Source organism: Hetaerina americana, unplaced genomic scaffold (assembly GCF_022747635.1).
Source record: "Hetaerina americana unplaced genomic scaffold, ioHetAmer1.1.p SCAF_1, whole genome shotgun sequence".
NCBI classification, from domain to species: Eukaryota; Metazoa; Arthropoda; class Insecta; order Odonata; family Calopterygidae; genus Hetaerina; species Hetaerina americana.
Genome location: NW_027286069.1, coordinates 27,305,973 through 27,333,790, shown reverse-complemented (window position 1 = coordinate 27,333,790; position 27,818 = coordinate 27,305,973). Strand labels below are relative to the sequence as shown.

The 27,818-nt window shown below is 35.8% G+C and overlaps 1 protein-coding gene across 6 annotated transcripts in view; it reads left to right on the top strand.

Moving 5' to 3' along the window:
- LOC139690065 (uncharacterized) overlaps positions 1 to 27,818 on the top strand; it is a 138,944-nt gene that overhangs the window by 33,623 nt on the left and 77,503 nt on the right. For all 6 annotated transcript variants that reach the window (XM_071587300.1, XM_071587289.1, XM_071587280.1 and 3 more), the window contains exons 14-17: positions 2,318 to 3,635; positions 20,857 to 21,065; positions 24,581 to 24,782; positions 25,541 to 26,036. In XM_071587300.1, coding sequence (XP_071443401.1) covers positions 2,318 to 3,635; positions 20,857 to 21,065; positions 24,581 to 24,782; positions 25,541 to 26,036 — 2,225 coding nt within the window. The remainder of the gene's footprint in view (positions 1 to 2,317; positions 3,636 to 20,856; positions 21,066 to 24,580; positions 24,783 to 25,540; positions 26,037 to 27,818) is intronic.

Sequence of the window (27,818 nt, the reverse complement as noted above, 5' to 3'; positions counted from 1 at the left end):
AATGTGAAGTTTTGCTATCATAGATTTTATGCATTGTGCAGGTAAATCTTAGGACAAGTAGCTGTACCTTGAGAATTACTCTATAAATGAAGATTTTAATTAAATTTTGTATTCAACTATATGCTCTACTAGTTTGATTAAAATGTGCTCTAAGAATGACATATTATTATGGTAATTCTTTAATATATTTGTGTTCTTGTGTCTAGCACTAGCTGATTAATCATTTAGAATTAAGTTTGTGATTGATGTTAAATTTGTGAGGGCAATACATTAACTTATCCAAGAAAAATGTAGTAGTTAATACTTGAATAATAAGGTTCTACATTCCTTCCAATTCCTACAAATTGTAATATCTTATTTAAAAATTAAAATTACAGATTCTATTACTGGAATCTCAAAAAACTGTGCTTTAATTCTCTCTAATATTTTATGGAAAAGCAAAGTAAATAATTTTTTATTATCTATGGGGGGATTACCCATTCAAATTCTTCCATATCTATGTTTTACGGGTTACTTTAATGTTACAAAAACATCACTAATCAATTTTGAAATTTGGTAGTGTCAATGTTTGTCTCCTATTTTAATTGGAAACATGGAGGCTAATTTGTTTCTTGGTCCACAGGTATAAATGGTGTATTGTGAAAAGTCTAATTTACATTTTTGAGGGGATTTGTTGACAAGTATGTAAAATGCAGTTCATGTGTGTTTAGTTCAAAAGGAGTAATATTTTAAAAACATTTTATAACTTACAAATTTATGCATCTCAAAATTTGTGATAAACTCAAATAAGTTTAATTTCGCAAGCAGCTGAAGTGGTACCCTGGATAATCTAGAAGAGGATGGGGAGTAGGGCTTAAGAGTAAATGATTGCTAAGGATATCATTTTTGGTTTCAGAAAGGTGAGATAAATGCTGTCATACCAGTATTGAATTCACTAGTTTAGAGAAACCTTGAGTTAAATCAGGATACCTTTGTTTGTTTTGTAGATTCTGAGAAGGCATTAAATAGAGTGAATTGATGGATGTATGGCCAAAAATAGGAGTAGATCGGAGGGTGGTTGGTGACATTAAGAGTCAGGAAGGGTGCTTTTCAATGTATTCAAATTTGGAGCAAATGATTAAAGAGGCATGTGATGAAATGTAGACGAACTAAAGTAATCCGTAAAATCAGATTTGCAGGTGATCAACCTATATTAAGCCAGTCAGCCAAGGGGGCGCAAAAGGATTGCAGACCGTGTTAAAAAGTCGCTGTGATATATATGAGATGAGAATCAATGCAAACAAAACAAAAGTTGATATATTTTTTGAAAAAAGAGGAAAGATAAGTTAAATATTAAAATAGGAGGTCGTTTACTGGAGCAATTAGAGCAGGTACTTTTGTCGGAAGTGTTTTGGACCCAGAAGGTCAAAGTAGTTGGTACAAGAAAAGAAAAAATCAAATTGCATTATTTAAGGAAGCTTTCACTAGGAGGGGGGAATTAGTGACAGGGACGAGAATGATATTAAGAAAATGTTCATTTAAGCTTGATTTTGTGCATCATGGAAATATGGTTGTCAAAGCAAGGCAATGTGTAGGTATTTGATTTTTGAAGCAATTCTTATATGCCTGTATTGGAGGATTTGCAAATTATTGATGTTGTAGAGAGCCTTACTGGAATAATGAGTTACTCATTTGCTTATTGAATGAGTTGTGGTTGATCTGTCTTACTAAGGAATTAGGGCTACTATAGTGGCTCTGCTGTACATTCTTTCTCCTTACCTAAAACCTCCATTGTACTTTTCCACAGGGAAATAGTATTTTCTAAGCATATTAATGAATTTTTTTATTTGACATTTTTCATGATTTTAAATGAAACTTGAATGAAAAACAGGAATAACTCCTGACTTCGAGAAAACGACAAACTTGGATGGCCATATTATGAAACATAGATGTGCTAGGGAAAGCATTTTATGTATTCATAAATATGAACACTTGGAGTTCTCAGAAAAATCCTTATGGTTTCTATTACAATAAAATTGCATTAACAGTCAAAACATCTGGATCATATATGATTAGTTCCAGTGCCAATTTTTCGATCAAGTATGTTTTGTGTCAATTAGTTTTATTGAACTACTCTCATTAAGGATAGAATTTTACTAAGTATTGAACTGAAATGGGATTAAGGTCAGGTCAAACAAACTTTCGCTGTATATCCTCTCTTCATTTACTGGCGAAAAATGAAAATTATCATCTGAAAGATTTGAAAAAGGTCCATAAGCATAGAATTGTATCAACACTGACATTTTATGTTCACTTATTGAGAATATTTTCTTTCCAGTCGCAGTGACAGAGAGCATACCAATGATGCTGATGCCCCACGCTTCAGTGATTCTCGTCATGGTGCTCTTCCTTCTAGCAGGGATTTTGATCCTTGGGAGAGAGATAGGGAAAAGGATGGGCATCCAGTCGATAAGGATAGAATTCCTGAAGGACGGGACAGGCCCATTGAAAAGGAGAGAGATCGCGTTATTGATAGAGACCGGGAGAGATTAAATGACCGGGAAAGAGAGAGAGCTGCTGACAGGGATCGTGATAGGGACAGGGGTATGGAAAGGGAGAGAGAGAGGGATCGGTTACCTGAGAGGGTCTCGGAGCGGGAGAGGGCGTCTGAAAGGGATAGAGATAGGGACAGATTAATGGAGCGTGTCCCAGTGGAACGGGATAGGCTAGCAGATCGAGTGGTGGACAGGGATGTCAGGATGGATCGAGACAGGCCTCAGGACAGAGATCGACCCTGTGATAGAGTAATGGAAAGGGAAAGAATGAGTGAGAGAGACCGTGGTTTGGAGAGATCAGATAGAGACCGATTTTCTGAGAGACCTGAACGAGTCGGAAGAGGACCTGGTGAAAGGGATAGACCCAATGATCGGGACCGAAACGGGGAACGGGAAAGGGCAGTGGAGAGAGAGAGGACCAATGAGAGGGATCGGCCAAATGATAGGGAGCGCCATGCTGACCGTGATAGGCCAGTCGACCGGGATCGACAAGGTGATAGGGATCGACAAGGGGATAGGGATCGGGCTGTGGACAGGGATAGGCCTGCTGAAAGGGATCGTGCAATGGACAGAGATCGTCCTGTAGATAGGGAGCGAGCTGGTGACCGAGACAGACCAGTGGAGAGAGAGCGCGATCGTCAAGTGGAAAGGGATCGCATTGTGGAACGAGATAGACCAATGGAGAGGGAGAGGATAATTGAACGTGATAGGCCATCGGAACGAGACCGTCAAGTTGAGCGGAATTTCGATGGGGATGTTCGGAGTGTGGAAAGGGAACGATCAGTGCCAGATCGTGAAAGGAATCATGAACGAGTCTCCAATGAAAGGGGGGCTCCACGTGAAAGGCTTGTCGGAAGAGACCGTGGGGTGACTGCTGATAGGGAAGTGGAAAGAGACAGAGAAAGGACTCTGGAAATAGATCGTACTTTTGATAGGGACCATGTTGTGGATCCAGAGAGGGGAGTGCGACAGGGTGAAAGAGGAATGGAACGGCTGGGAAGCCGTGATGGTGAATATCGGGAAATCAGACAGTTTGAAGATCGCAGAGAACTTGTGGACAGTAAAAAAGTCAGAAGTGGTGAAACATACCCTGAGAGAAGGGTGAGTTAAGGGCTTATTTCATATTCTCTTTTTGATGTTTCTTATGCTCACTTCTAATAGATGTAATTTTTTTCCTCATATTTCAAATATTATACTTATTTCTTTTCCTTTTAATGAAGTCTGTTATGACTAACTGCAAATTTTAAGCCTCTAAAAATTGTCACTCACTTATTTCTCAGCATTTTCTACAAAACCTAAAGGGGAAAGGGAGAAGGAGTTTTAATTGCTAGAGAAAAAGGACAGCTTATGATAGTATTATAAGCGAGACCTTATGAATACCAGTTGAATCATTGCCATGTAACTAACCTTGTTTTGATAAGTTGCTTAGTGTTATTTCTTTTCGTTTGATGGAATGCTGTGAAGCAAAACTTGTGTACATGTACCTCCTATTTCGCTTTGTTTCATTGCATTTTATATTAGGAAAATAACCTATTCAAACTATATTTCATAAATAAACTGTGTTTTAAGAAGACAAAGAATCAGGAAACTTAAGCTCATAATAGCTATTACATATTTGTGTTACATTTAGCAATATGATATTTGTACTATTGCTCAGTGCTTGAATACTCGCACACAATAATTTGCTGGCGAAAAAAACACAAACCTCTGTCTAAATTGTGGTTCTGTATCATTTTTTATTTAAGTATCTGATACAAATGTAAAAAGACTTGTTTTCTGAAAAACTGTGTTGTTGCCTTGAACTCTTCCACTAAATATTTCATATAGGTACAGTAAATTAGCATTTTGTTATTCCATTACATTTCTCTCCCTATATATAATAAGGAGCCAATGGTCTAATGCTGACTTGTAACCTGGATATAGAGCAGGCTCTATTCACGAAAAGGTTAAAGGAAGTTTCAGCCTATACCCTTATCCCACCACAGATATCATTTGTAATCTCTCTTTTCCCAAATGAATAAAACCTTGGACTTCCCCCTCCATAGGATTTTCTGAATTCCCATCGCCCAATTGAAATGTTGACTAAATTCTATGCCATTAATAAATCGCAATAAATGAAACCCTTAGAAATGAAATATTCCCAAGTTCACTGTAAATGCCGACCAAAATATCTTTAAAATGATTTGAAATAGCCCACTGATAGGAATGAGGAAAGAAACATGTAAGGAAGGAGGATTCCAAGAAAGGGGAAATGTTGTATATAGGCATATAATAATAGATCTTTATCCTTGTTTAGACAATACAGCTTGTGCTTGTTCCTTGGGCATTAGTATTCACTCATTTTACCCTTAGGCTCTCTACTTCAGTGATTTTTTTACTCTTGTTAAAATAGTTCTCTTAATAAATGAGTTTTATTGGTCCTAGATAATCACCTCGTAAGGTGTGATGTTAATATTTTCTATCCTAAATATTCCTTTCTTAATTACAAAATGAAATACTTGCTCTGTCTAGTTTCATAGACAATACTCACATTAAAACTGTTCAGAGCTATAATATATGCAGATTAGAAATAACATTATTCTCCTATGGTAGAGACATAAATTTATGTTATATTAGTTTGAATGTCACATACTAAATGTTGACAGCAATGTGATGGGCTTCATTTCTTCTATGTCTGTACATTTCATTGTATATTTTGTGGTCCAAGAATTGGCAGGCCAAAAATTGGAGCTACATCACCATAGGAATAAAGGAAATGTACAGTAAATGCATCATGTTGCATAAATAATATCAATAATGAGGGTTTCAGGTTGTATGTTTTAGCAAAAAATTATTATTTTTTTTGGAAAAGAGTTGGAAAAAATTGTAGGCAAAATATTAATTCAGCAGAAAGTTAATTGAAATGGATGTGATCAAGGTAGTCAGGCATGCCATTTACTTGCTAGTCATGTGAGTAATTTCTGTTATGAGGGGAATTTTTTTTTTTTTTGTTTCACATATAAACTGTGTTTTGCATGAAAAGAAAGATGATCAAGATTAGTCTAGAAATTAATTTTAATGACAAGTGAAACTTGTGAAAGAATAGGTTATTGAAGTGTTCGTCCTAGCTAGATGCAATGTTGATTATTATTTTTGTCAAATAACCAGGATAAGGGGAGAGTGCTTAATAGTGGCGAAATTTCGAATTGAAAATGTTCCAAGTACAGGAAAACTAGTTGTAAAGAAGTCATTAAGATGAAAAATATTAAGGCTTTATTATAGCAAATTTGGTGCTGGTTTGTAAAAAAGAATTCCAACTATGGATATGAACAAATTTGGATAACTTATTAAAATTATTGTGCAAAGTTTGGGACTTCATTTTAACGCTGGCACGATGAATGGTGTTAGAGCACTTTTGCGTTTTCTACTGAAAGAATTTATCTGAGGGGGATACAATTCCATGACTTTTAAATTTCAGATTATGTTTAATGGGTCTTTTGCACGTTATTATTATTAAAATATATCCATACACACTTTGTCAGGTGAAACACAAGTCCCTAGAATCCTGATTGGTTTCATACAGAGCCATACAAAAATCAACCATAAATAAATCAAAATTATGCTCTAATCAAGGAAAATTTGAAGTAATACTTGACCCAGCCCAAAGTAAGGCCTCGTACCAAACATCACACCACAACTGAAATTATGCAATGTCCACCATCATACCCTGTCCAAAATCACGCACCATCCAACATCACATCATGACCAAAATTATGCAGACCAACATCAGACACTGCTCAAATTAATGCACTGTCCAACATCACAACTTATCAAAAATCACTCTTTATTAAACATCTCCCAATATCACAGCCTTACTTAGTCTTTTCCGCATACATATCAATGTTGCTCCCAGACGTTGCACACTATATCACGAGGTCCTTTGTCCTGTGGCTGCCTTACACCTGTTCTGAAAACTCCTTTTGTTTTCTGGGAAAACCTCAAACAACACCGCAGTTAGCTGGTTCCCTTCAACAAATACGTACGTCTGTGTAAAAATGAAAACATTTTTCTATTATTTTATTTTTTTCTTATTTTTTATTTTAAAACTGGTAATTTTTTCCCCTTAAAACTTGGTTTTTCTTTTTCCTTCCTTAAATCTTCCCATGTTTCATCATTTTTAACTATTCTATACATTGCACCTTTGTTGCTTCCTCTAAAATTGTTATTACCCTATGAGGTGCTTCAAATGCCTTTTGCATTACAATGTCTGGTTGAACTTTCCATCCAAGTTTCCTAGTTCAGTAAATGCCTAAATATTTGCAAGTACTGCTACATTGGATTATCTGTAAATTAAATATTCGGTTGTACACTTTTTTTATTTACAAAATTTATATGCATGCTCTTGCTTATGGTAATGCCAATATTATTTTTTATAATGCATTCATTAAGGCAATCAATGTCTTTTGGAGTATTATGGTCTTTCGTTTATTTTATCCATCTGCAGCTAACGAAATCATGAGCAAATAGTTTTACTTAAGAATTTAAATTATTCAGTAGATTGTTAATGTAATTTAGAGAAAGTTGTAGTCGTGGAATGCTGTATTGTGGAACTTTTGTTATAAAACATTCACATTATTTGAGAATTGATCCCCTATTTTCACTTTTTAAATTCTACCTGTAAGAAAGTTTTTTATCCATTTCTTTATCTTCTGTTCAAATGTAATGACTCCAACTTTAACTGTAATCAATGACGAGGCACTTAGTTGAAAGCTGTCAAAAGATCGACAATTCTCATATAAATTTCTTTTCCCTGATTGTGCCGTTGTTGTATCAACTTAATCCAAAAATCTGTATTTATCATGAATAACCTGTTCTAAATTCATGTGGGTGTTTGTTTAGCCATCCATTTCTTTGGCTGCATAATTTTACTGACAACTTATGAAATATTTACTGGCCTATAATTCTAAGCTACAGCAGCATCTTTTTGAAAATGGGTGTGGTGTTTGTTTTTTCCAATCATTAGGCAAGACGACATTATTTAAAGTAATATTAAATAGATTATGCAGGTACGAAGCTATTGCCGTATCACCTAGTTTTAGATTAATTGATATATTGATATATCGTCTGGTCTCGCTGACTTATTCTTTCTCATCATCCTTATTTTTTTACAAAATGCGAGTACCGTGGTTATACCATTTGTTGAGCGAAGTGAGCGGTAATGCACTGCCTGAACAAAGTTATCTGTCATTAGTTTGAGTTCAATGCATATCTTCTCTTTATTAACTTTGCCCCGATAAACATCCATAAAAACTAGTTGAAAATATTTGACCCTGTAACTAGTACTCTTTAATGATCATTTGACCTTGTGGCAAGTGCTCATGGCACACTATGCAACTACACACATTTGCAGAAGCCATGCACTGTGTGAAATTACACTTAAATTGTGCACTTCAAAATTACCATTATGTCGTTCAACAGAGTGTATTAGACCAAAACTATCAGTTCCGCTGTCTCCTTAATTTTGTTCTGCAATTGTTCTTTTCTCTTACCTGTTAAGCAAGCGATTCATATCTGAAAAGAAAATATTTTGCTCTTCCAAATCTATTTACAGAAGGGCATGACGTCTGTTTCAAAAACAGAAATCCTTCTTCCCATTTTGCCTAGCGCCTACTGGGCAATAACCACACAAGTGACTTTGTTCTTGAGATTTTTCATTTGGAGAAGAAAGGTCTAAGATATGATGCCTTGGAATGTTAAGAAATTTCCAAGGAGTTATGATAAGTTTATATTGGTTAATGACCAGATGTATGCATCCTGCTCTTCTTCCTGGAGCTCCCTCTAATCCATAGCCCCCCTTCCCCCCCTGACACCATACCCAACCCTCTCCCAGTTTCCCTTCTCTTTCCCCCCCCCCCTCCTCTTCTGTGTCTAGTATATAAAGCTGTGTCTCCTCTGTACTTCACCTGATGACTTTGTAAGTCGAAACCTAGGACGTGCAGAAAATATATGTGGATGAACAAAGTAATTTCTTTTCCAAAGCAGTTAACTGTTACTTGCAAACTTTCCTTCTGAATATTATCATTGAGTTCCCCATGATCTTTATCTTAGCTTTATTCTCCTTTAGTTAAAATTTCCTTAATGGGATAGTGGGACTACCCAATAGAATTTCCTTCACCTTTGCTACCTCCATCCAAATCTGCTCTTTGGTGTTTTGCTGCGGATCTTATTTTGATGTGTTATTTTCTTCTCCAGTCTTTCCCAGTCTCCAAATATTTGCTATCTAGGTGGAATTTGAACTTGTTTTTTCTTCTGTCAGGGCTGCTATTACTTAGTAAGCTGTTTGCATTACACTCATTAGCTTTTCGATTAAAAAGTTCCTCCTGTCTTAAGTTATTTGTTTAACTTTATTCTCATTTTTTGGACCTCCACCCTCACTTCTTCATTGCCTTAATGCTACACTTGAAGTGAAGCCAACAATCACAATCTGTGCAATAAGCTGCATTTTTTAGATATTGTTGAGAGACCTTGCTCATAATCACCACTTAACCTTCTGGAATAGCCTCCTCGGTTATTTTTCCTCTAACTTGATCTTCCACGCAGTGCTGAGAAAACACATCCATTCTCTGTGACTATGCATGAAGGAGTCTAGATGAGAAGAGATGTAGTAGGAAGAAAAATCTTTCACAATTCATTTCCAAACAAAATGGAGGTTTACCTAGGACAACAGAAAGTTGTCATGGTGACCACTGGTGCTTTTATAGCTGCATCTTGACTCATTAGGCATTACGGTGGTGCCTAAATGTTAGATACCTAAAGATAAGGTACCTTGTGTTAGGACACCCTACGAAGTAGTATGGCCATCTATGTAGCTAAGAATAAGGAATAAACAGATGATGCCCAAATGTAAATATTCTGATATTTGAGATAGCTTCTGCAAATGTTTAGTTGCAAAACGGCATATTAGTTTTTGCATAATCCTGAGTTCACTTTACAATGCATACAGAAATCTTGCATTAAAGTTTTCCTTTTCTCTTTTAATGTAGTAGCTTGGGTGATTTTTTGCACTAGTTTCGAATTCATTTTTTTCTTATCGTGCTGTATTGAACTCAATAGATTATCCGTTTTTTATATTTTGCTTTGACTATTAGGTCAGATACTATTACATTTCAATAATTTCAAACTATCTATCTTATTTAAATGGTATTTTGGTCGAAGGTAATGTTTCAGTCATTATTCCTTGTCAGTAATTGTTTTAAGATATGCTTTATCATGTGTAGCTCATTTATATTAATGCATACTTATCTTTCTAAATATTTTATATTTACAAGTTAAATTTGGTATTCCAATTCTGTATTTATCCTATAGTTAGTCTTTGTTGGCGCTTGTTCATTTGTGTTGGTTTTATTACTTCGTAATCCAGCATAGTGAAATGGTGACTCCTTTGGCAAAGTTTTGGCGAACGACCCATGATTACACAGTTGGCACAGCTATATTTTACTAAGGGCATCACTAAATACTTACATATATCATATACTTACATTACATACTCTCCAAACACAACATAACGCCTGAAGATTATTTTCTGTCATGTTTATATACCAAAATAAGATTTATCATGCACACAAATGAGGCATGGATACAAACACAAGGACCAAGCCGATGTTCTTAGTCATTAAATGTAGCACCAAACACGGAAATGTTCTTACATCTACATCCCAAATATCTGTATTCAATGACATAATAAAATAAAGTTATTATAAGAATTTAACTACGTCCATGCAGAAGATGCCAAATTTCTCATGCCTTTAAAAAGCTCTGACTTTTCTGACTCGTATTAATAATGCGCTTTGTTTTTTCAATGAGTAAAGAGTCTCTCAAAGAAATAGCCAATTTAATTGTAACCAACATATATTGTAGACTCCCGCCATGGGGATTATTCTTCAGTTAGTTGTCTCTTATCACTTTGAATTTTGGGGCTGCATTATGGCGCCTTTTGGATACACTTCTGGTATACCTTGTCAGAAGGCCGAAATAGGTGCCTAAATATGCGACCTATCACTGTCTAATGAGTTTCTACATCCTTCAAGATGGCTTCCACCCTCAATCAAGCAATTTAGGCACCTAAATGATGAGTCTGGACACAGCTTATGTCTTCTTCATTGATTTTTTCTAAATGAAGTTTTTCACAAAGGATGTTTCAATGTGTTACCAAGCAGGCCTCATGGAGAATTTTCGCACCTTCCCCATCCTGTGCTTGGCTTGCATAAACACTTCTTAGCCAAGTGAAAATGGTCACCAACTAGTCATATGTCTATGATGGTATGCATCTGCATTCAACAAACCATATTCCCAACCCCTCTTAATGAAACCAATTTGTAGGGATTGATTCTAAATAAATGAAATATTTTTTGTTTCATACATAGTAATTTAACCTTTACCCAAGGAGCCAAACAGTAAATTCCACTTGGCCACAACTTAAAAAAAATATGAAGAGTTATTTTCACCATTATATTTATAATTTGTTCAAGACTATGAATGAACCTCTGTCCTCTACAAGTATATCACATAATACCAGGTGGCAACCATCTGAAAGATCAGATAGATACTTACACAGTGCTTTTCTTTATTTTTGTGAGGAAAATGCTTGGCCCAGAGAGAAAAGTTAAGTGAAAACATCTAAGCTTTCCTCCCTGGTTTATGAGCTTGTCATCCCATGTATTACAAAACGATAAAAAATACTTTGCAAAACTTTCATTATTTATTTTTGACAAAGCTTTAGCCCAAAACATTTACATAGAAATTTATTTAATATATTAAAGCAGTCGTTGTGTGAACGTAGAATGAAAGTTAAGTTGCTTCATTCCTATTGTTTAGGATAAAATCAAACTAATTCTTGAGAAGTCTTTTATCCTCGGTCACCAGATGTCTCCCTCTATAGACCTGTAAATCCAACCCATTATTTATTCCATACATAATGCTAAATATGTATGTAAAATATATTTATGTTTGGCACCTTTTTCTTTGTTTTTCAGTTTAATGATTTTTTCATTATAATAAATTAACAGCAATAATATCTTTCAGTTTTGTTGAAAAAAATCTTCATTGCATCCTACATCTATTATCGAGCGTCTATATTTGAAGTCACTGGAATAATTGGCTAAGGATTGCCATGCCAAGAGCCTCTACTACTACAAATTTTGCTTGTGTGAAGGAGAAAGTTAACTTGAAATGGTGACTGATGCTGTGCACTCAAACTAGCTCTATGTAGGCATGTGCTCCCCAAGCATTCTGCATGGGTAGGGAAGGGGGTGATGTCATCCAGGAGCCTTATATGGTTACAGTGTAGAAAGTTTGGTAGACCAGGGTAACATTAGTTTAACACAAGACTTACCACCATTCCAATCATGAGCAGTTTTGAAGCCCATATGCTTTTTTCAGGCTGCCCGACTTGAAGAAGAATGACATGGGGGTCCTTTACCTGCATCCTGGTGGACTCCCACTTGGCAGTGTGATCTTAATCAACAGAAACTCTGACTAGCATAACCTTGAACTTTAACAGCTCCAGAAATCGCTCAAAATGTGGGATGATAATAGGACCCAAACTGCTAGGGGTCGTGGTGACCCCTCACTGTCGTTATAGGGGGTGTGCCAAGTGCTGTCGCTCTAGTGTTAAAAAGTTGTATTAATGATATTATTAATTCCAATATGTTTTTTAAGATCTGAATAAACGAAAATTAGTCAAGATACTCTCATTCATGTAGCCAAAGTGGGCAAAGGGGGATGATTGCCCTCTCATCCTACCCTCAGGCAGGCAACATTCATATAGTATTGCCTTAACTAGTGAAAAATTTCCAAAAATATACAATTTAAAAATGAAATTTTAACCTATCACAATCATGCAAATTTCAGGTATTAGGCATCTAACGCCAGTATTTACTGTTTTAACTTATTAGATTAAGGTTTCCTTAGTGATATATGGAGGATACCATGGTTTTGTTGTTGTCTCTTATCTTGTTTGGTTTTTAATATCCTGACTGCAATTCCAGCAAAATGTAACAATTCTGGAGCATCCTTGAAAACCTTGTGGGACACGTTAAACGCAATTATCGCAACATCATTGCATTCTTTTCAGAAATATAACTTACAGTGCTGGAAAAAAAGTTTCAGAACATTATTTTCATTATGTGGTAGTTTTCAGTTTTCCAAAATGAATGTAATTGAAACATGTCGGCCTGTAAATGCTGAACTATTGGGTGAGAAGTGGAGAATCCTTAGGTTGGCAAAGACTTGAAAAGTGCCACCAACACACATAATTGTTTCTGGGCTTAATTTCCAACTTTTGCTAGTTAAGTTTTCCTCATTGCCTCCATAGAGCAAATATAAATGCTTTAGGGAGAGGGAATCTTAAATAGAGAAAGAAAACATGCATCTTAGTGTATTGTACTTGCGTGGAACACATTTAAATATACTTTGTTAAAAGGATACAGAGGGGGAGAGAACACCAGTATTTCTAATACCCTGGAGCATATATTATTTATAATTTTATTTAGCAAACATTTTGTTATTTTTAGTTGCTATCCTGCAGAATTTTAAACCCTCAGCATTATCAAACATCATAATACAGATGAAATTAATAGTTAATAATAAAAGTTAAATTTAAAACGCCTCAATTACCGTTGATAGTGCCAATTTGGGATAGTTCATATTATCCAATTACAAATATTTATATGGGTGTTCATAAAATTTTACTTTTCAATGCAATTTCCTTCTGTTGAAGATGTTTTATATCATATTGTGTTAGCTATCGCACAAATGGAATTCGAAGCCAAAATCTCGTAGCTAGTTTTCTGGTTTAAAATTTACATAAGTGAAAACGGAACCAAAAAAAAGCATCAGAATGGCAATATTAAAGAAATGATTAGCATCTCAAGTAAATGGGGAATCAAAGTATAAAGAATCCCATTTTCACATGACATTTCAGCTCATTACAAACGTAAATTCTAACACATTTACCTTCAGTCAATTCCAGAGAAAGATTTGTAGCCATTCTCATTATTATTCATGGTAATATCACTGAGGATGGAAATGCATACAGAGTACATTTAGAAATAAAATCTACCTATTAGTTATCAGGCATATAAAATTATTGGTATTTTAGTTATCAATTAATTAATTATCAAATCATCCTTGTGTTCAGATGAATTCTCTTTCTTTTCGGTGCAATCCAATGCTGATTCTCTCTTCTACTTCCACTGATTTCATATCTAAGTTGGTTTCTGGGTTTTTACCTTTTTATTCTGTTACATTAGTCATTATCAAGGCCCTCTGATTTCTTTTAGGGTTTAAATCAAGGCTTATTTCACCTGTGTATGTTGGTCTTCTTTAAACTATATTTTTGTACTCCTGTAGTTATGCACTTAAGAGTTGACCATGCTTAGCAAAAGTAATATAAATTTAATTGCTACATCCATCAATGCCAGCAATATTTATTGGCCATTACTAATGGTAGTCATCTTCAGTATGGTGGCTAATTAATACTTTAAGCAAATCAGCATGTTCTGTCAAATACAGTGAAACCTTGCTTGACGAGCACCAAAAGCAGTGTGTAATTAGCATAACGAGCAAAGAAATTTGACAAAAACAATTCGCATAATGGGTGATGAGGAGTGAGAATTTCCTGAATTCATTGAGCATCTGGAACAAGGTGTAAGGTTGGCTGATCTAGTACATACATCAGCAATTGGCGTTTTCTTCAAGCATGAGGTTAAGGAGATAGGTGCTTCAAATAGAGTGATGAGTATATATTCAATGGTTTTGTATTCTCAACAATTGCTTATCTGATGCGTTAAGTATAAGCAATCGCAGTGCAACATCATTAATGAGAATATAATTAGCGAGAAGGGGAAAGTGATTTTCAGCGACCTCATTTGGAGGATGACAGTATCAACAATGTCCAAACAAGTATTTGAGGGGAGCAGTGCGTGGTTCAATAAGTTAACGAGAAGCATAACCCATAGCATTCTGAGGTATGGTGAAGGAGGAAGTTCTGAGTCAAAGGCAGCAGGGAACTTCATCAGTGGCATCAAATTGCTTTCGCAAGGGTTAACGGCCCGAAAAGGTTTTTAAATGTGACCAGAGGTGTCTCTTCTGGAAGAATATGCTGAAGCAAACCCTTATTTCTAGACTTAATGGTAGAAAAGAATGGATTCCCCGGCCACAAGCCAATAAAATGCTGTCTCACGCTGCTATCATGTGCGAATACAAGCGGGGGATTAGAAATTAACATCCTGCTTGTTTACATTCTGAAACTCCATGAGCCTTCAAGAAGTGTTAAGCCCAAAATAGCTGGCTAACTGAAATCTTGATGTCACAGGAAACTTTTGCATCGTACCATGGGTATGAGGCATCAGCAGTGGCGATGCCCGCCATAAATTTATTTAACAATCATTCTGAGTTGCATTTTTACCTAATTTGAATCATCGAAGAAAAGAAATGTCTCTAAACAACTTTCTAGTAGAAAGGAGTTATGTACGTATTAATGATTAACAATTTATTTAGACTTCTTTGCTTTTACAAGTCAATTTTGCATTCTCGGTTGCTTCATTCTGTGTTAAAAGAAAAGGTTAACGTGGTTCCTGATCCTAAATAATGTATGCTTAAATTTCTTGGAATAAACATTATGCATGGATAATTTTTTTCAGCATGAAACGCATTGTCATATTTTAAATTAATTTATATGCCAAAAGTTGTTTCACTAAGCCAGCGTTTGCCTTATGAGAAAGATCACAGAATGGATTATGCTCGTATTATGAAGTTCCACTGTATAAGAAGACTATATATTATGCACCAGCGTTAGTTAGGGATCCTTCTTGAATATACCTAATGAACAAGAGTCACATTGGTATAAAAGCCTCGGTTGCTTACCTTGTGTATTAATTCTGGCACTTTTTGTTTATTGTAATTAGGGTTAGCAAAGGCAGCCATATTCTAACCTCCCATCCTCCCATTATTACAACTTGGATGTAACTAATTGATTTCTATCTACAGACTATGTGTGACTCACTGGTTGGGTTTTTATTTAATTTTGCAAAATTATTGTATTAAGTAATTTTCATAGCATGTTGAAGTATTCTCTGAAACATTCTTCAAGATAAATTTCCCCCATGAACTTCATTACCAAACTATTATACCTGTAATGTTAGAAGACAAGGTTAGATAATTTAAAATATTTCTATACATGTAGTTAATGGAATATCATAAAAATGAAAATGTGTACACCATTGAAAGAGAGATCTATCTTTCTCTGTTAGTTGTAAAACTTTAAGGAAATCTTGTGAAGGTGGTGAAGTTATTATCTATAATAGCACCATAGTATCCATTATTGGGACACAAGGAACAAAAATAATATTACGAGGCATGCTTGTAGTAATGCCCGAGGCATGCAAGTGAGGGCTGTTCGGTCACAGGAAAAAAATACTCATATGAAACATTTTATTGGCACTTTTAGTTAGGTACAAACCTACTTCGCTTCTCTGCATAATCGCCGCTCACCTCTAAGCATTTTTTGTACCACTGCACCAGCTTCTTTAACCTCTCTGCATAGAAGCTCGCTGCCTGAGAGATGAAACAATTGACACTGCCGTTCTTGAGTTCCTCTTCGGTTTTGAAAAGTGGTCCACCGAGCCACTGTTGCAAGTGCAAGAAAAGGGAGTAGTCACTAGGTGCAAGGTCAGGACTGTACAGGTGGTCAAAGTGTTCCCAATGAAAATCTTGAATTTTCTTATTGGTTTTGGCAGCAGTGTTTCGGTACTCACCTCGCACACAATTTGTGGTATTGTAGGTTTTCTGTGACAATATTGTTGACAGTAGTGCATCCAAGTGGAGGAAATTGTTCAGCCAGGCCATTAATTGTCAATCGACTATCTCATTGCGGTTTTTGTTCCACTTGCGAAACAATTTCATCGGTCAGAATACTGGGCCTGCCACTTTGCTCTTCGTCATGGAAATTTGTTTGTCCATTTTTAAAATCATGCCACCATTGTCTAACATCTCCTTCTCTCATAACTGTAGGTCCATAATCTAGGCATAACTCCCGATGAATTTCAGCAGCCGACAATCCTTTCGCATACAAGAATCATATAACAGAACACTTCACAGCTGGTGGGATGAACGATGGTAGCAGACATTGTTATTTGCATGCACAAACAAGCAAACAACTTATGAAACAAAGCAAATGCTGCTATAGCTTCTCAATGAATCAGCAGATGGCGCTGCTGGAGTAAAACTTTGTTTGAAGCACCAATATTTAAATATAAGCGAACGGCCCTTACTTCATGAATATGCCTCGTACAATAGTACCTTTATGTTGCATAAATGGCTAATTCCCTGCAATCCATGTGCAGTAGCCCTATAAGTATGTTGACAAGTGAGGAAGCAGATTTTGAAATTCTCTGCATATTGATGCATGATGCTTAAAGTAGTTTCAAAGTTCACTCATGTTGGTTAAACATTAATTTATGAATTTTAAAGTTAACAAAAGTAGTAGGGTGCTGTCTAGATTTGAAGATAGTTATTTTCATTTGATTCTGATATTCATCCACCTCCATCATACTGCTGAGAGGTTATTACATAACGATATCTCATGTTGCTCTGTGCTTAAGGATGCTATTGAAATGGTATCAGTAGCTATTCAATATAAGTCACTGATGCCATCCGTGTGTCAGGGTGCCAAGGCCGTGACATAATGGCATCTTTGAAATAACATCAGCATTGCTCTGTTTTTGTCTTGTGTCTTATCATCATACAACAAATACTTCGAACAACTTGAAAATGGCCTGAGAATTCATGGAGTTGATTGCTGCTAATTTTGGTCCCCATGCTATAGAATGAATGAACTGTAGTAATTGAATTGAGAAGGTAATCACCCTTTCTAGTTGCATAATGAAGATTAGTTGTGGATTTGGTTTTTAGAGTGCCTTGCGAGACACTGCGGATTATACCTCTACACCTTTATCTGAATTTGAAGGCAGTCTTATTTCAGCAATCTACTCATTAAAACTTGTAAATATCTAAAAGAGTGTAAAGATTTTCCCATGGTAGATGATATTCTGGAACATTATTACTTCATACTATGATTATTGAACAAATAGTTAAAGAATATTATTAATATTTGATGAAATATATATCCTTAATGTTATCAATTCATTATATTTTTTATAAATTAAATTATGGCAGGAAATTCTTTGTAATCATAATGAAAGTAACTTAAGATTATTTCCCTTTAGATGCTTTTACGTTTTGGTGTATGCAAAGACATAGAAGAAGTGACAAGATTGGTACAAATGTAGCCATAGTGAATTAAATGAATGACCATAACACTAAAGGCTTAACTTCTTGCTTCATAATTTCACATCTGGCTGTAATACTTACTGCAAGATATCTATGGTATACAATATAAAATATGGCAGTGAGCATTAATAGTCCATACATTGTGTTTTACTTTAATGGAACCAGTTACATAAGTTCGTAAAAAAAAACTTTTCTTTATCAATTTTCCGTCTTTATGTGGCATAATGTAAAGTTATTAACTTCACTAATCTTGTAAGATTCAGTGGCACCATGGCAGTTGATTACCAATATCATTTCCAGATACCATTCAAAGAATGGCTTGGGGCAACTTAATCATTGAGGGAAAGCCCCACTGAGCCATCTGGACATCTTTATGCTTAGGTGTGAAAAGAAAATCATCTATTCCTTGGTCTTATATGTATATCGTGCCAAATAGTTTTGAAACTTGCATGGGAGAACTAGTTCACACAACTGAGACAACGGTCTCATGCCTGAAGAACTCACTCTCTGCAGGAGTTATTCTTCTTTCATTAGGTCATATCAAATTTTAACCTGACGATTCTGTGGGCTATAGTGAAAACCTTTTTAGTTGCAACTCTACTACAGCTTTAATGTGTTGATAAGATCTGTCAATAAACTGTTCTCTTACTTAGCTAAAAAATTGGGTTTTATGTGAGCTTACTTGTAGGAATGCTTAGTATGTAAAATGCTCCCAAGTATTGATTATTTGCTTTGACTGTAGTGTATGTCTGCCTTCCCTGACCCTCTGTGTCCGCTCAAGTTGAATTCTCTTTTCCCACTTATCATAATTTAGAAGACCATTCAACTTGCATGCATTGTGATACTTCTTTGGATTATATATTAGCTTTTATTAAACCTGATTCCTTCATGAAAGGAGGCATTTCCATAAGATATATCCTAATGTTGTCTAAATAGATGAATTTATGTAAATACATCAATAAGTTTGCTGAGACTGTTTTGGATCTGTAATGAGAGTAATGAGATGGCTGGTACTGAGCTGTTTTTTTTGTTAGAGTCACTCTGAACTAACATGCACAAGAGAATATGGCCGAATTGAGTCAAATTGCTGCATTTTGAAGAACATAACATTATATTGAACCAAATAATGCTACGTTGCCTTAAAACAAAATGAAAAATTATTATGATGTAATTACAATGGCATAAACTTGTCTGAAGAAGACATGGAAGTCCAGTGGGTAGGTCATTAGGTTACTGACTGGAGGGCCTGGATTTCATTCCTGAGGTTCCCTTGGGGTACCCTAAGCTTCACCCAAGCTGTGCGATTGTTCAGGTGGGAGAGCTTGTGAAACCATAGACAGCACAAGGAAAGGAACCCTTAATATCACAGCGTTCATTTCAATCTCAGTAGGGCTTAGTACTACGCATACTCTACCCTCATTGTCTATCTCCATTTGGGTGAATGACTGTGGGTAAACATGTCAGGTAAACTAATTTTTGACCGATATGCAGACATATTTCTCTATGAAAGTGTGTTCATGTAAACATAATACTAAAAAAAGGTTAACATTCGACAGGGTGTGTACATTTCAAAAGTGTGCTTTTTAGACTAGGTTGAATATTAGAATAGAAAGAAGAGAGGAGATTGAAAAGCTAACAGAAGTCTATCCCAAAGTTGACTTCTTAAATTAAGCCAAATTTTGGAATAGTGTAATTGAAATAATATGACACAAACTACAATAAAGCCCTGACAAAAGTTGAGGGATGAATGCATCATGGTAAATCACTAGTTGAGTATTTGCAGTTAACCTTAGTTGTTCCTTGGCAATAATTTAAAATTCCCTTTACTCAATTTCAACCATTAAATTGGGACGTGTTAAAATTTTTAAGTTTATAGCCTACTTACATATAATGGGAAGAGTCTACGGCCGTAGTTATCGTTCGCTTTTTACATAGCCTACTTACTTCGGGAGATGTGGTTGTGTTTTTAAATAAGTACTTTATAATACAATATTTTTTGGGCCAAAGTTGAATTTTATTTTCAGGAATTAAATAGAGTAAAAATCTTAAGATCAAAGAATTTAATAGTTGACAATTATCTCATATAATAACTCTAATTGACACTCCTTAAAATATTCTTGGGAATTTTTAGGAGTCTTAAAAATATTGGAATCCTATTCTCTTGAGCTTTGTACCCTATCTGTAATAGATATTTCATCGTGTTCCAATGCATTAGTATTCAGCTATTTTGAGTGTATTCATCCTTAAATAAGGCCTTCCTTAGGTATTCAAAATTGTCGAATTGCTAGCTGAGTTCTAGCATTAGGAATTATGAAAGCACTTAGAAATCTTCTCAACAAAGGAATGTGAAAGCAATTTGAGGATGAATCACACATCTATCATTCACTATCATCGTTTTGCTTATGAGTATGAATTTAAGTTATTAAGAAATCCTGCTATCGTAGCTATTTCATTTTGAAAACTTAGCTTCTTAGAATGGTATGATAACATAATTTATATGACAGTGTAGTTCATTCCTCTTCTAAATTGACCAACACCAGATGGTCTGAACATTTCTTGTGTTTATCTATTAAGATAGTTTTATCAAGAAAAAATTATATGTATTGAGATTCCAATGTACGTTTTCCATTATTCGTCTTTAAAGGAGTAGCTTTGACGTTGACTAAAAACAATGCTGGTATCTTTGAGCAAAAACATCATTTATAATGATGGAAATAGATATCTTGTAATAATTTATTATTGTCATTCTCCATACTATTTTCATCTTGCAATAGCAGGTAACTATAGTAACATTTGATGAAATGGCCTTTCGCTATTTATATCTGCCGACTATGATGCAGTGAAATTTGCCTGTCATTTGTTACATGAAATGGCAAAATATTTTTAACTGTTTGGGATCTCCTGGATGAATATTCTCATTGCCTGTCATCAAATTGTTCAAGTATTTAAACAAAACATTTTTTATGAATAAATAGCTGTTATTACACTAACACAGGAATCCTTCGAGCCTGAAATTGAAAATCGTCAAGTTATGGACTGGAGAGATTCAAAAGATTGGAAGGAAGAGCAGCGTGGTGGTGGTGGCGGCCTTCTGGGGGAAGATAGGCGGCAGGGAAGTGAAGATCGACCCCAACGCCCGGACAGTCGAGATGAACGGAGTGTCCGGGAGAGTCGTGGCTTGAGGGACTCTAATAGAGAAACCAAGTTAGTTTGCATCATTTCTTATTCTTGCTATTCAATGAAATTTTTATTTTCTCAATGGCTGAACTGTTGGGAGAAAGAAACCTCAGAAAGTATAACTTGAGATAGTGATGGAATGAAGGTGGTTTTTATTAATTCCATAACTTTTGTGATTAAGTTATTTTTATGTTGACCCATGTATATTATGAAACAGTGCTGTGGTTCTGAGATACTGCGGGAAATTCCACGACTAACTTTTTGACAGAGTTATCGGCTGATATGCATTATGATGCAACAATTTGTGTAAAAATCATTCGCATTGACTGGAACTGGAACCCAGATCCCTCAATGTCCAACTGACTGCTTTAGCCAGTTAAGTTATTGTTAAGCAAATTTTAAGCCTCGATAGCTTTTCTGGTTAAAGCACTCAGTCAGACATCGAGGGATCTGGGTTTGAAGTGCGGTCAAGACGAATGATTTTTACTCTCTGAAATTATTGCTTTGCAGTATTGTGGTCTTTTGATTGACATTATGTTTTTCCTTTCTGACCAAATAATGAGCTATTAAGATGGTCAGCATTGTGTATCTATCTTTGCCACATAGTTATGATATTGTGAAATATCACCTATCCTTCAGTTGTAATTTACTCTTCAGCATCCATGGAGGTATTCTAATGGATCAAAAACTTTAAATTATAAGTGTATTGGTCGAAAACGGTAGAATTGGTTATTTTTATTTTCTTGTAATTGGTCATATTTAATGAACAGCTTTTTTGAGATACCAGTAATGTATCTTGAAAATATGTTTAATGAATACTTCATTAGTCCATTTATTCCTACTGAGTAAGAGTATTCTGTATGGTCTACTTTTAGAGGTATGTTTGGAAGAACCCTTTAAATTCAAATACATCATCTAGATTAATTAAAAATTTTAAACTGGCAATTTTCCACAAAATAAAATTTATTAATGCGACTGGTTTCAATGTAACTACATCATCGTTAGGTCTATGACCTGATGATGATGCAGTTACATTGGAACCAGTCGTATTAATAAATTTTATTTTGTGGAAAATTGCCAATTTTTAATTAATTATGATATTCAACCATATCACGCCTGAAAACTCATGTTTTACATCATCTGGAATTCTGGATTATTTCTTCTATTTGTAAACACTCTCTGCTCTATATTTTCAACCCTACTAATACTTTATAACGACATGCCAACCTTAATATAATTGTTCCTTCCTATACTTTATATAATTCTTATTTGTGTGATAGCCTTCAACTCCTGCTATTTGTCATTTAAAGGGAGTTGACATGAAGTTACACATTTCAGTAAAAACTCATTAAGAAACTTATTCTAATTAAACATCGTTTTCATCAAGTTAAAACCTTGGGCCCTGTGAAAATGGTACCCTATACTCATTATACTACTGTCCAATTGATATGCGAACTGAGGCCATAAAATAAATATTTTTCATAATTTAAAATGCAACACAAATGCAACATAATTCAATGTCTACATCATTTTGTCCCCTTCAAAGTACTTTCCATTCGTTACTATGCATATATTCCATCTTCTTTTCCACGCCAGTTTAAAGCAGCCTTGGAAGTCCTTGGCAGTTAGGATTTTTAGTTTTCTTGTCATTTCTTGCTTTATTGTGTCTACAACTTCCCAGTGATGTCCACTCATCACATTTTTGGATTTTGGGATTAGGATAAAGTGGCAGGGGGTTAGATCTGGCAAATGAGGAGAATGATCAAGGATGGTGATGGAAGTTTTTGCCAGAAACTGGTAAACAATCCATGCTGAATGTGCAGGTGCATCTTCATGGTGAAGGATCCATCCATCATGTTTGGTTAAAATAGTGTGCACGGTTGATTTTCCTAAATCAGTTCATCGGCTATCATTTGGACAGTTTTTAGATGATCGGTAATGACAAGGGACCGCACACCATCTATGTTGTCGTCAACACAGGTGGTTGAAGGTCATCCCAGCCTTGCATCATTCGTGGCATCTTGTCGGCCATCTTGACGATGGATTTTTTTCCAGAGCATTATCATGGTAAATAGCTGTCAACATTTCAGTAATTTCTTGATAACTTTTACTGCACTTCACCAAAAGACTTGATGTTGATTTGTAGCTCTGTGATTTCATTAATTTCCATTTTTGACAAACAGTAAAACCAAGTACAACAGAAGCTAACATAACTGGCACCATACACACAGCTCGACGATCTGCCGAGCACAGACAGCTCATAGGGTCTCAGGCAACTAGCACTTCTAGGGGGCTGGGCTATAGTCTCCGTCATGGCCACCAGATTGCACCAGTTCACACATTTATTGAACATACCACATATATACTAGGTATTCTAACAAAATTATGAAGTCATCCCAAATGAGTAAAATATTCTATCTTTGGCATTCAGTGGATCTACATTGTACAGTGGAATCATGATATAATGAGTATGGTGTACAATAATACTCTAAATGTAACTAGTTTTCCTTAAGGTATAGTCTATTACACTCTTAGTATTCTCATTAATCTTATTGGTTGTAGGTGGTTAACCCTTCCACATTAATGTTTCTAAGAAAACAAATTCAATATTTTTATTTTTGCATTTATTAACATTTGTCCAGTCTTAACTTTGCAGCATTGACTGGCATTTAAGGAGTATGCATGTTTGATAGTATTGTGACTATTGTCTCTTATCCTTATAAAAATCAGCATAATAATTATTGTCTCAAAATTTGAATGGTCACTTCTCATCGGAAAAATTTAGGGTGTAAGGATACCTGGATGGCTGAAGTCATATTGTGGATTAAAGATATTTTTGAACATCAAACTTATTTCAACAAACTTCCATATCATAGGCTGAAGTCCAGCTGTCCAATATTTTTCTGTGTGATGATTGAAATTATCGGGTATAACTTATGATTAAAGAGGATAAGTATCTAGCTTAATATGACAATTTTGAATTGAACTGCCTTTTGTGAACTTGTGATAGTGCATCATGGGTGTCTGCTGGAAATACTAGGATGACTTTTTATGCCGGAAATGTCCTGGAGTTTTCAATCATATGCTGGAAAAATAGGATGAATAACATGTAAAATTACTTCAATAATGTTTGTAAAGAAATTTAAAAGTGTGAAATACCAGCAGTTCATTGTTAATGTACTGGTGATCTAATGCTTTTAATTAAAAAAATATTTGTTTTATATATTTACTTTTTCATGCTATGTAGTGTAGATTTAATCATGATAATATATATATTAATATAATAACATTGGAATCTTGGTTAACGAGCACTTTGCATTGTGAGTAACTTGCATGACAAGTAAAAATATTTTTCCCAAAAATTGCTTGCGTACAAGTGACTCTTTGTATAGTGAGTCGCGAAAAGGGAAATTCCCAGAATATTTGTATGCCTGCTACTTCAGTCAATGTTTAGTACTCGTTCCGCTAGCATCTTAGGGTCACAATTGATCACGCATTTTTTTTTAGGTATTTAAACATTTTTCTATTTTTCTACTTCGTAGAAGTGGCCAGCTCTCAGAAATGTCTGGTGAAGTTGGAGGCAAAGGACCTCCAAGTAATGGTGGTAGAAGAGGAGAGTATGTATCATCTACATCATGGGCTGATGCCCCTGTAGAACCCCTCTATCCTGAAGTTGTTCAAGAAGAAAAAAAGGAAGAATATTTTCGCAATGAGCATCGCTCCCTGATGGAATCTTCTTCAAATGTAAGCATTTACGTTACATCTATTATTTATATACATCCCAAGAAATTTTTGAGAAATTTACTGTTATGTTTGAATTGAGGCAATAAGCTGTAAGATCATTCAACAAAGTTGCCCCCACAAAATCATAAAATATGAACAACCAAGGGTAGTATGTGAACTTTAAGGCTCTATTATACATAATATTAGCATCTCAATGCTGTGGCTGGGGTTAGTCAGTGTTTGTGTTGATGAAATTTTCAGTGAGCATTGTTGTAACTGTTTCCAGTACATGGTCCAAAACTTGCACAATTTAATCACTTTTAGGTATTTAATGTTCACCATTCCAAAAAAGTTGGCCTGCACATTAGCAACCACAATGATCTGACCATGGTAACCTTGTAGGAAATAATGTCCAAATTGTGTGAAAAATACTTTAACAAAGTTTTTTGCTAAATTTCAAAGGATTGAAATGTTTCTTAGTTCAAACTCTGATCACCTCCTTAAGATCTCGGTATATTTTCCTTATTTGATGAATAAATCGAAAGGTACTCCAAAAATTCCAAAGTCAATAGTCTGAAAGTCCCAAGGAATTTCTATTCGATTAGTGAGTTACCCTTAGAGACATTCAATTTGAAGCTTATTATTAAGTTTCAAACCAACTCACTAACTTGACCAAAGTTATATGATTGATACTGCAGAAAATTTCACCCTCTTTTGAAAGAGACTGCTGTGGTTTTCACCATTCATGAATTCAACTACCTATTTCTGTCACTACATAGGTGGATCGCAAACCAGTTGAAGGTGGAGTGGGGGTAAATGAGGGAGCGTGGGGTTTCCCGAGGGGGGGGCCCCCCTCCGCCTGTGCCCAGGGCCATACGCCCAGGGGACCTGGGGCGGAGCAGGCCGGTGTGGCGGGGGTGGCCGCGGGGGCACCTCCCACCCGTGGCCCCCCCAACCGCCTCTCCCCTTCCCCCCCGCCCCCCACCACTACTACGGCACCAACTCCCTCTGGGGAAGGACCTCCATCCCCGGGGCGACCTCCCCGAGCCGGACCTCCCCCATTGGGGGCCAATTGCACAGCTCCCCCTCCCCCCCTCCTACCCCCTCCGAGACCCCAGAGGCAGCTTTCAAATACATCCACCCCCACCACCCAAGTCGGCGGAACGACATCGTGGGCCGACGTCCCAGCCACCCCCGTCGATTTGATGCCGCCCCAGGAGGAGCGGTTGGCAAGGGATATGCTCCCGAGCGCAGGGGAAGGTACTACAACGATGGGTATGTTCCATTCCTTTATTACTTTTTAGTAGTAATGTTGAATGTTGCCTTAGCATCAATTATTAAACTTAGTGACCATGGAATTATTATAGATATTGATTGAGGAATGTCTTTGATCAATGTTCTGCAGCATAGAGAATGTTCTAAGCTGTAGTGTTCTCTGTCATATATAAATGGTTGAACCTGGTAGTTTTGTGAGAAATTAGATCAGCAATGGGTGAAATGGGATCTGTGATGTATGTGTATGTGCAAGTTTTGGCTGTAATTTTTGTATTTACTTGTGTAATACACATTTACCTTACTAATACTAATGGTAGCTGGTAAACAAAATTGTTTATTTCGTTTTCTTATCATTGTGTTATTTTAACCATTCTAAATTAAGTACCAGTGGAATGTATCCAGTGAGGAGTAGTATCGCTACCCATACTCTGTGATAGGTGGAGTGTTTGAATTTTTCTGGGCTAACGGTGGAAATCTGGGATTGCTTTGAATGTCCGTTACCAAATAATGCGTTGTACTACTCCTATACGTAAAGCATGTTCGCCCCAATTTTAAACATTGGAATGAAACAAATGTAAAATACCCAAAAATTTACTCTCATGATGGCTCTTTATGGAAGTTAAATCATTTATTTTAACACCTTCGGTAAAAAAGCAATTTTCCTAGAAAAATTTTATGAATCACTTTGTCACTGAAATGGCTGATGAATAGACAGTGATAGTTACAGTCTGACATATGTCATCACAGCCATTTGCATTTATACGTACTACTTAGCAGCTTAAATTATTAAGCCAATTTTCAGTGATGAGAAAACTCAGGTTTTCTCACATTTCTGGCCAAATTAAAACCAATAATTGCAACCATGTCCTTGTATGAATTCCTTGTGCAAGATTACAGCACACAGTACTTTGCCCAATGGTGTGATTACCTAATTCTACAGGATCTTTGAATACCTCAATTTTTTGCTTTCTGTAAGTCTTCTACTCTTTGAACTTATGCAGTTCAGGAACTATGCTAGCCCTCGTGTAATGATTGCATAAAGAATTGAAACCCTAATGTAGTTGGTTAAAAAACATGACAAATGAAATTAATAAAATATATTGTTGGTGGGATGTTGGAGAGCACTGGCTAGTGCATAAGCGCCTTGAATAGAAAGCAAGCAAAACACATCCTCTAATCTTGTGCTATGCTTAGGATCTTGGAGGCACAGGAGAAATTGAGTCATCACATAGAGAACTTCTGATAGAAGTGAGGGACTGATGTAAGGTGCGCACCCTCATCTAGCTGTTGTATCTGGGAAAAAAGGGTCAGGTGTTACATGGCATTAAAAAGATAATTTATTGGCCATCATCAGACTTTTCACAGACCTCTTTTCTGCTCTGTGGTTTATTAAACTTTTTCAAGTCCATGAGTACTTTTCCAATGTACATATCATAGGTTGTTCAACTTTGCTCGGATAGTATTTCCAGAATTTTTTATCGTGTTGTACTATTAGAATGATTTTTTGGCAATGCCTGTCCTTTATAGTGTTTCAACCCTGATAATAGCATACTCTCCCTCATCAATATTTTCAACACCTTCTTTTCCCAGTATTCTAGCATACATTTCCTTTCTGTCCAGAAAGTTCTCCAAATGCTCTCTCTACATTTTCATTATATTTTCATCTTCAAATTGAATTTCTCTATTAGCTTCCAATTAGCATTGATCTCTCTGTTTCTTGAAGTGGTCTTGAGATTACGGTACCCTCTTTTAACAGTTTCTCTGTTAATTATTATTTGGCAT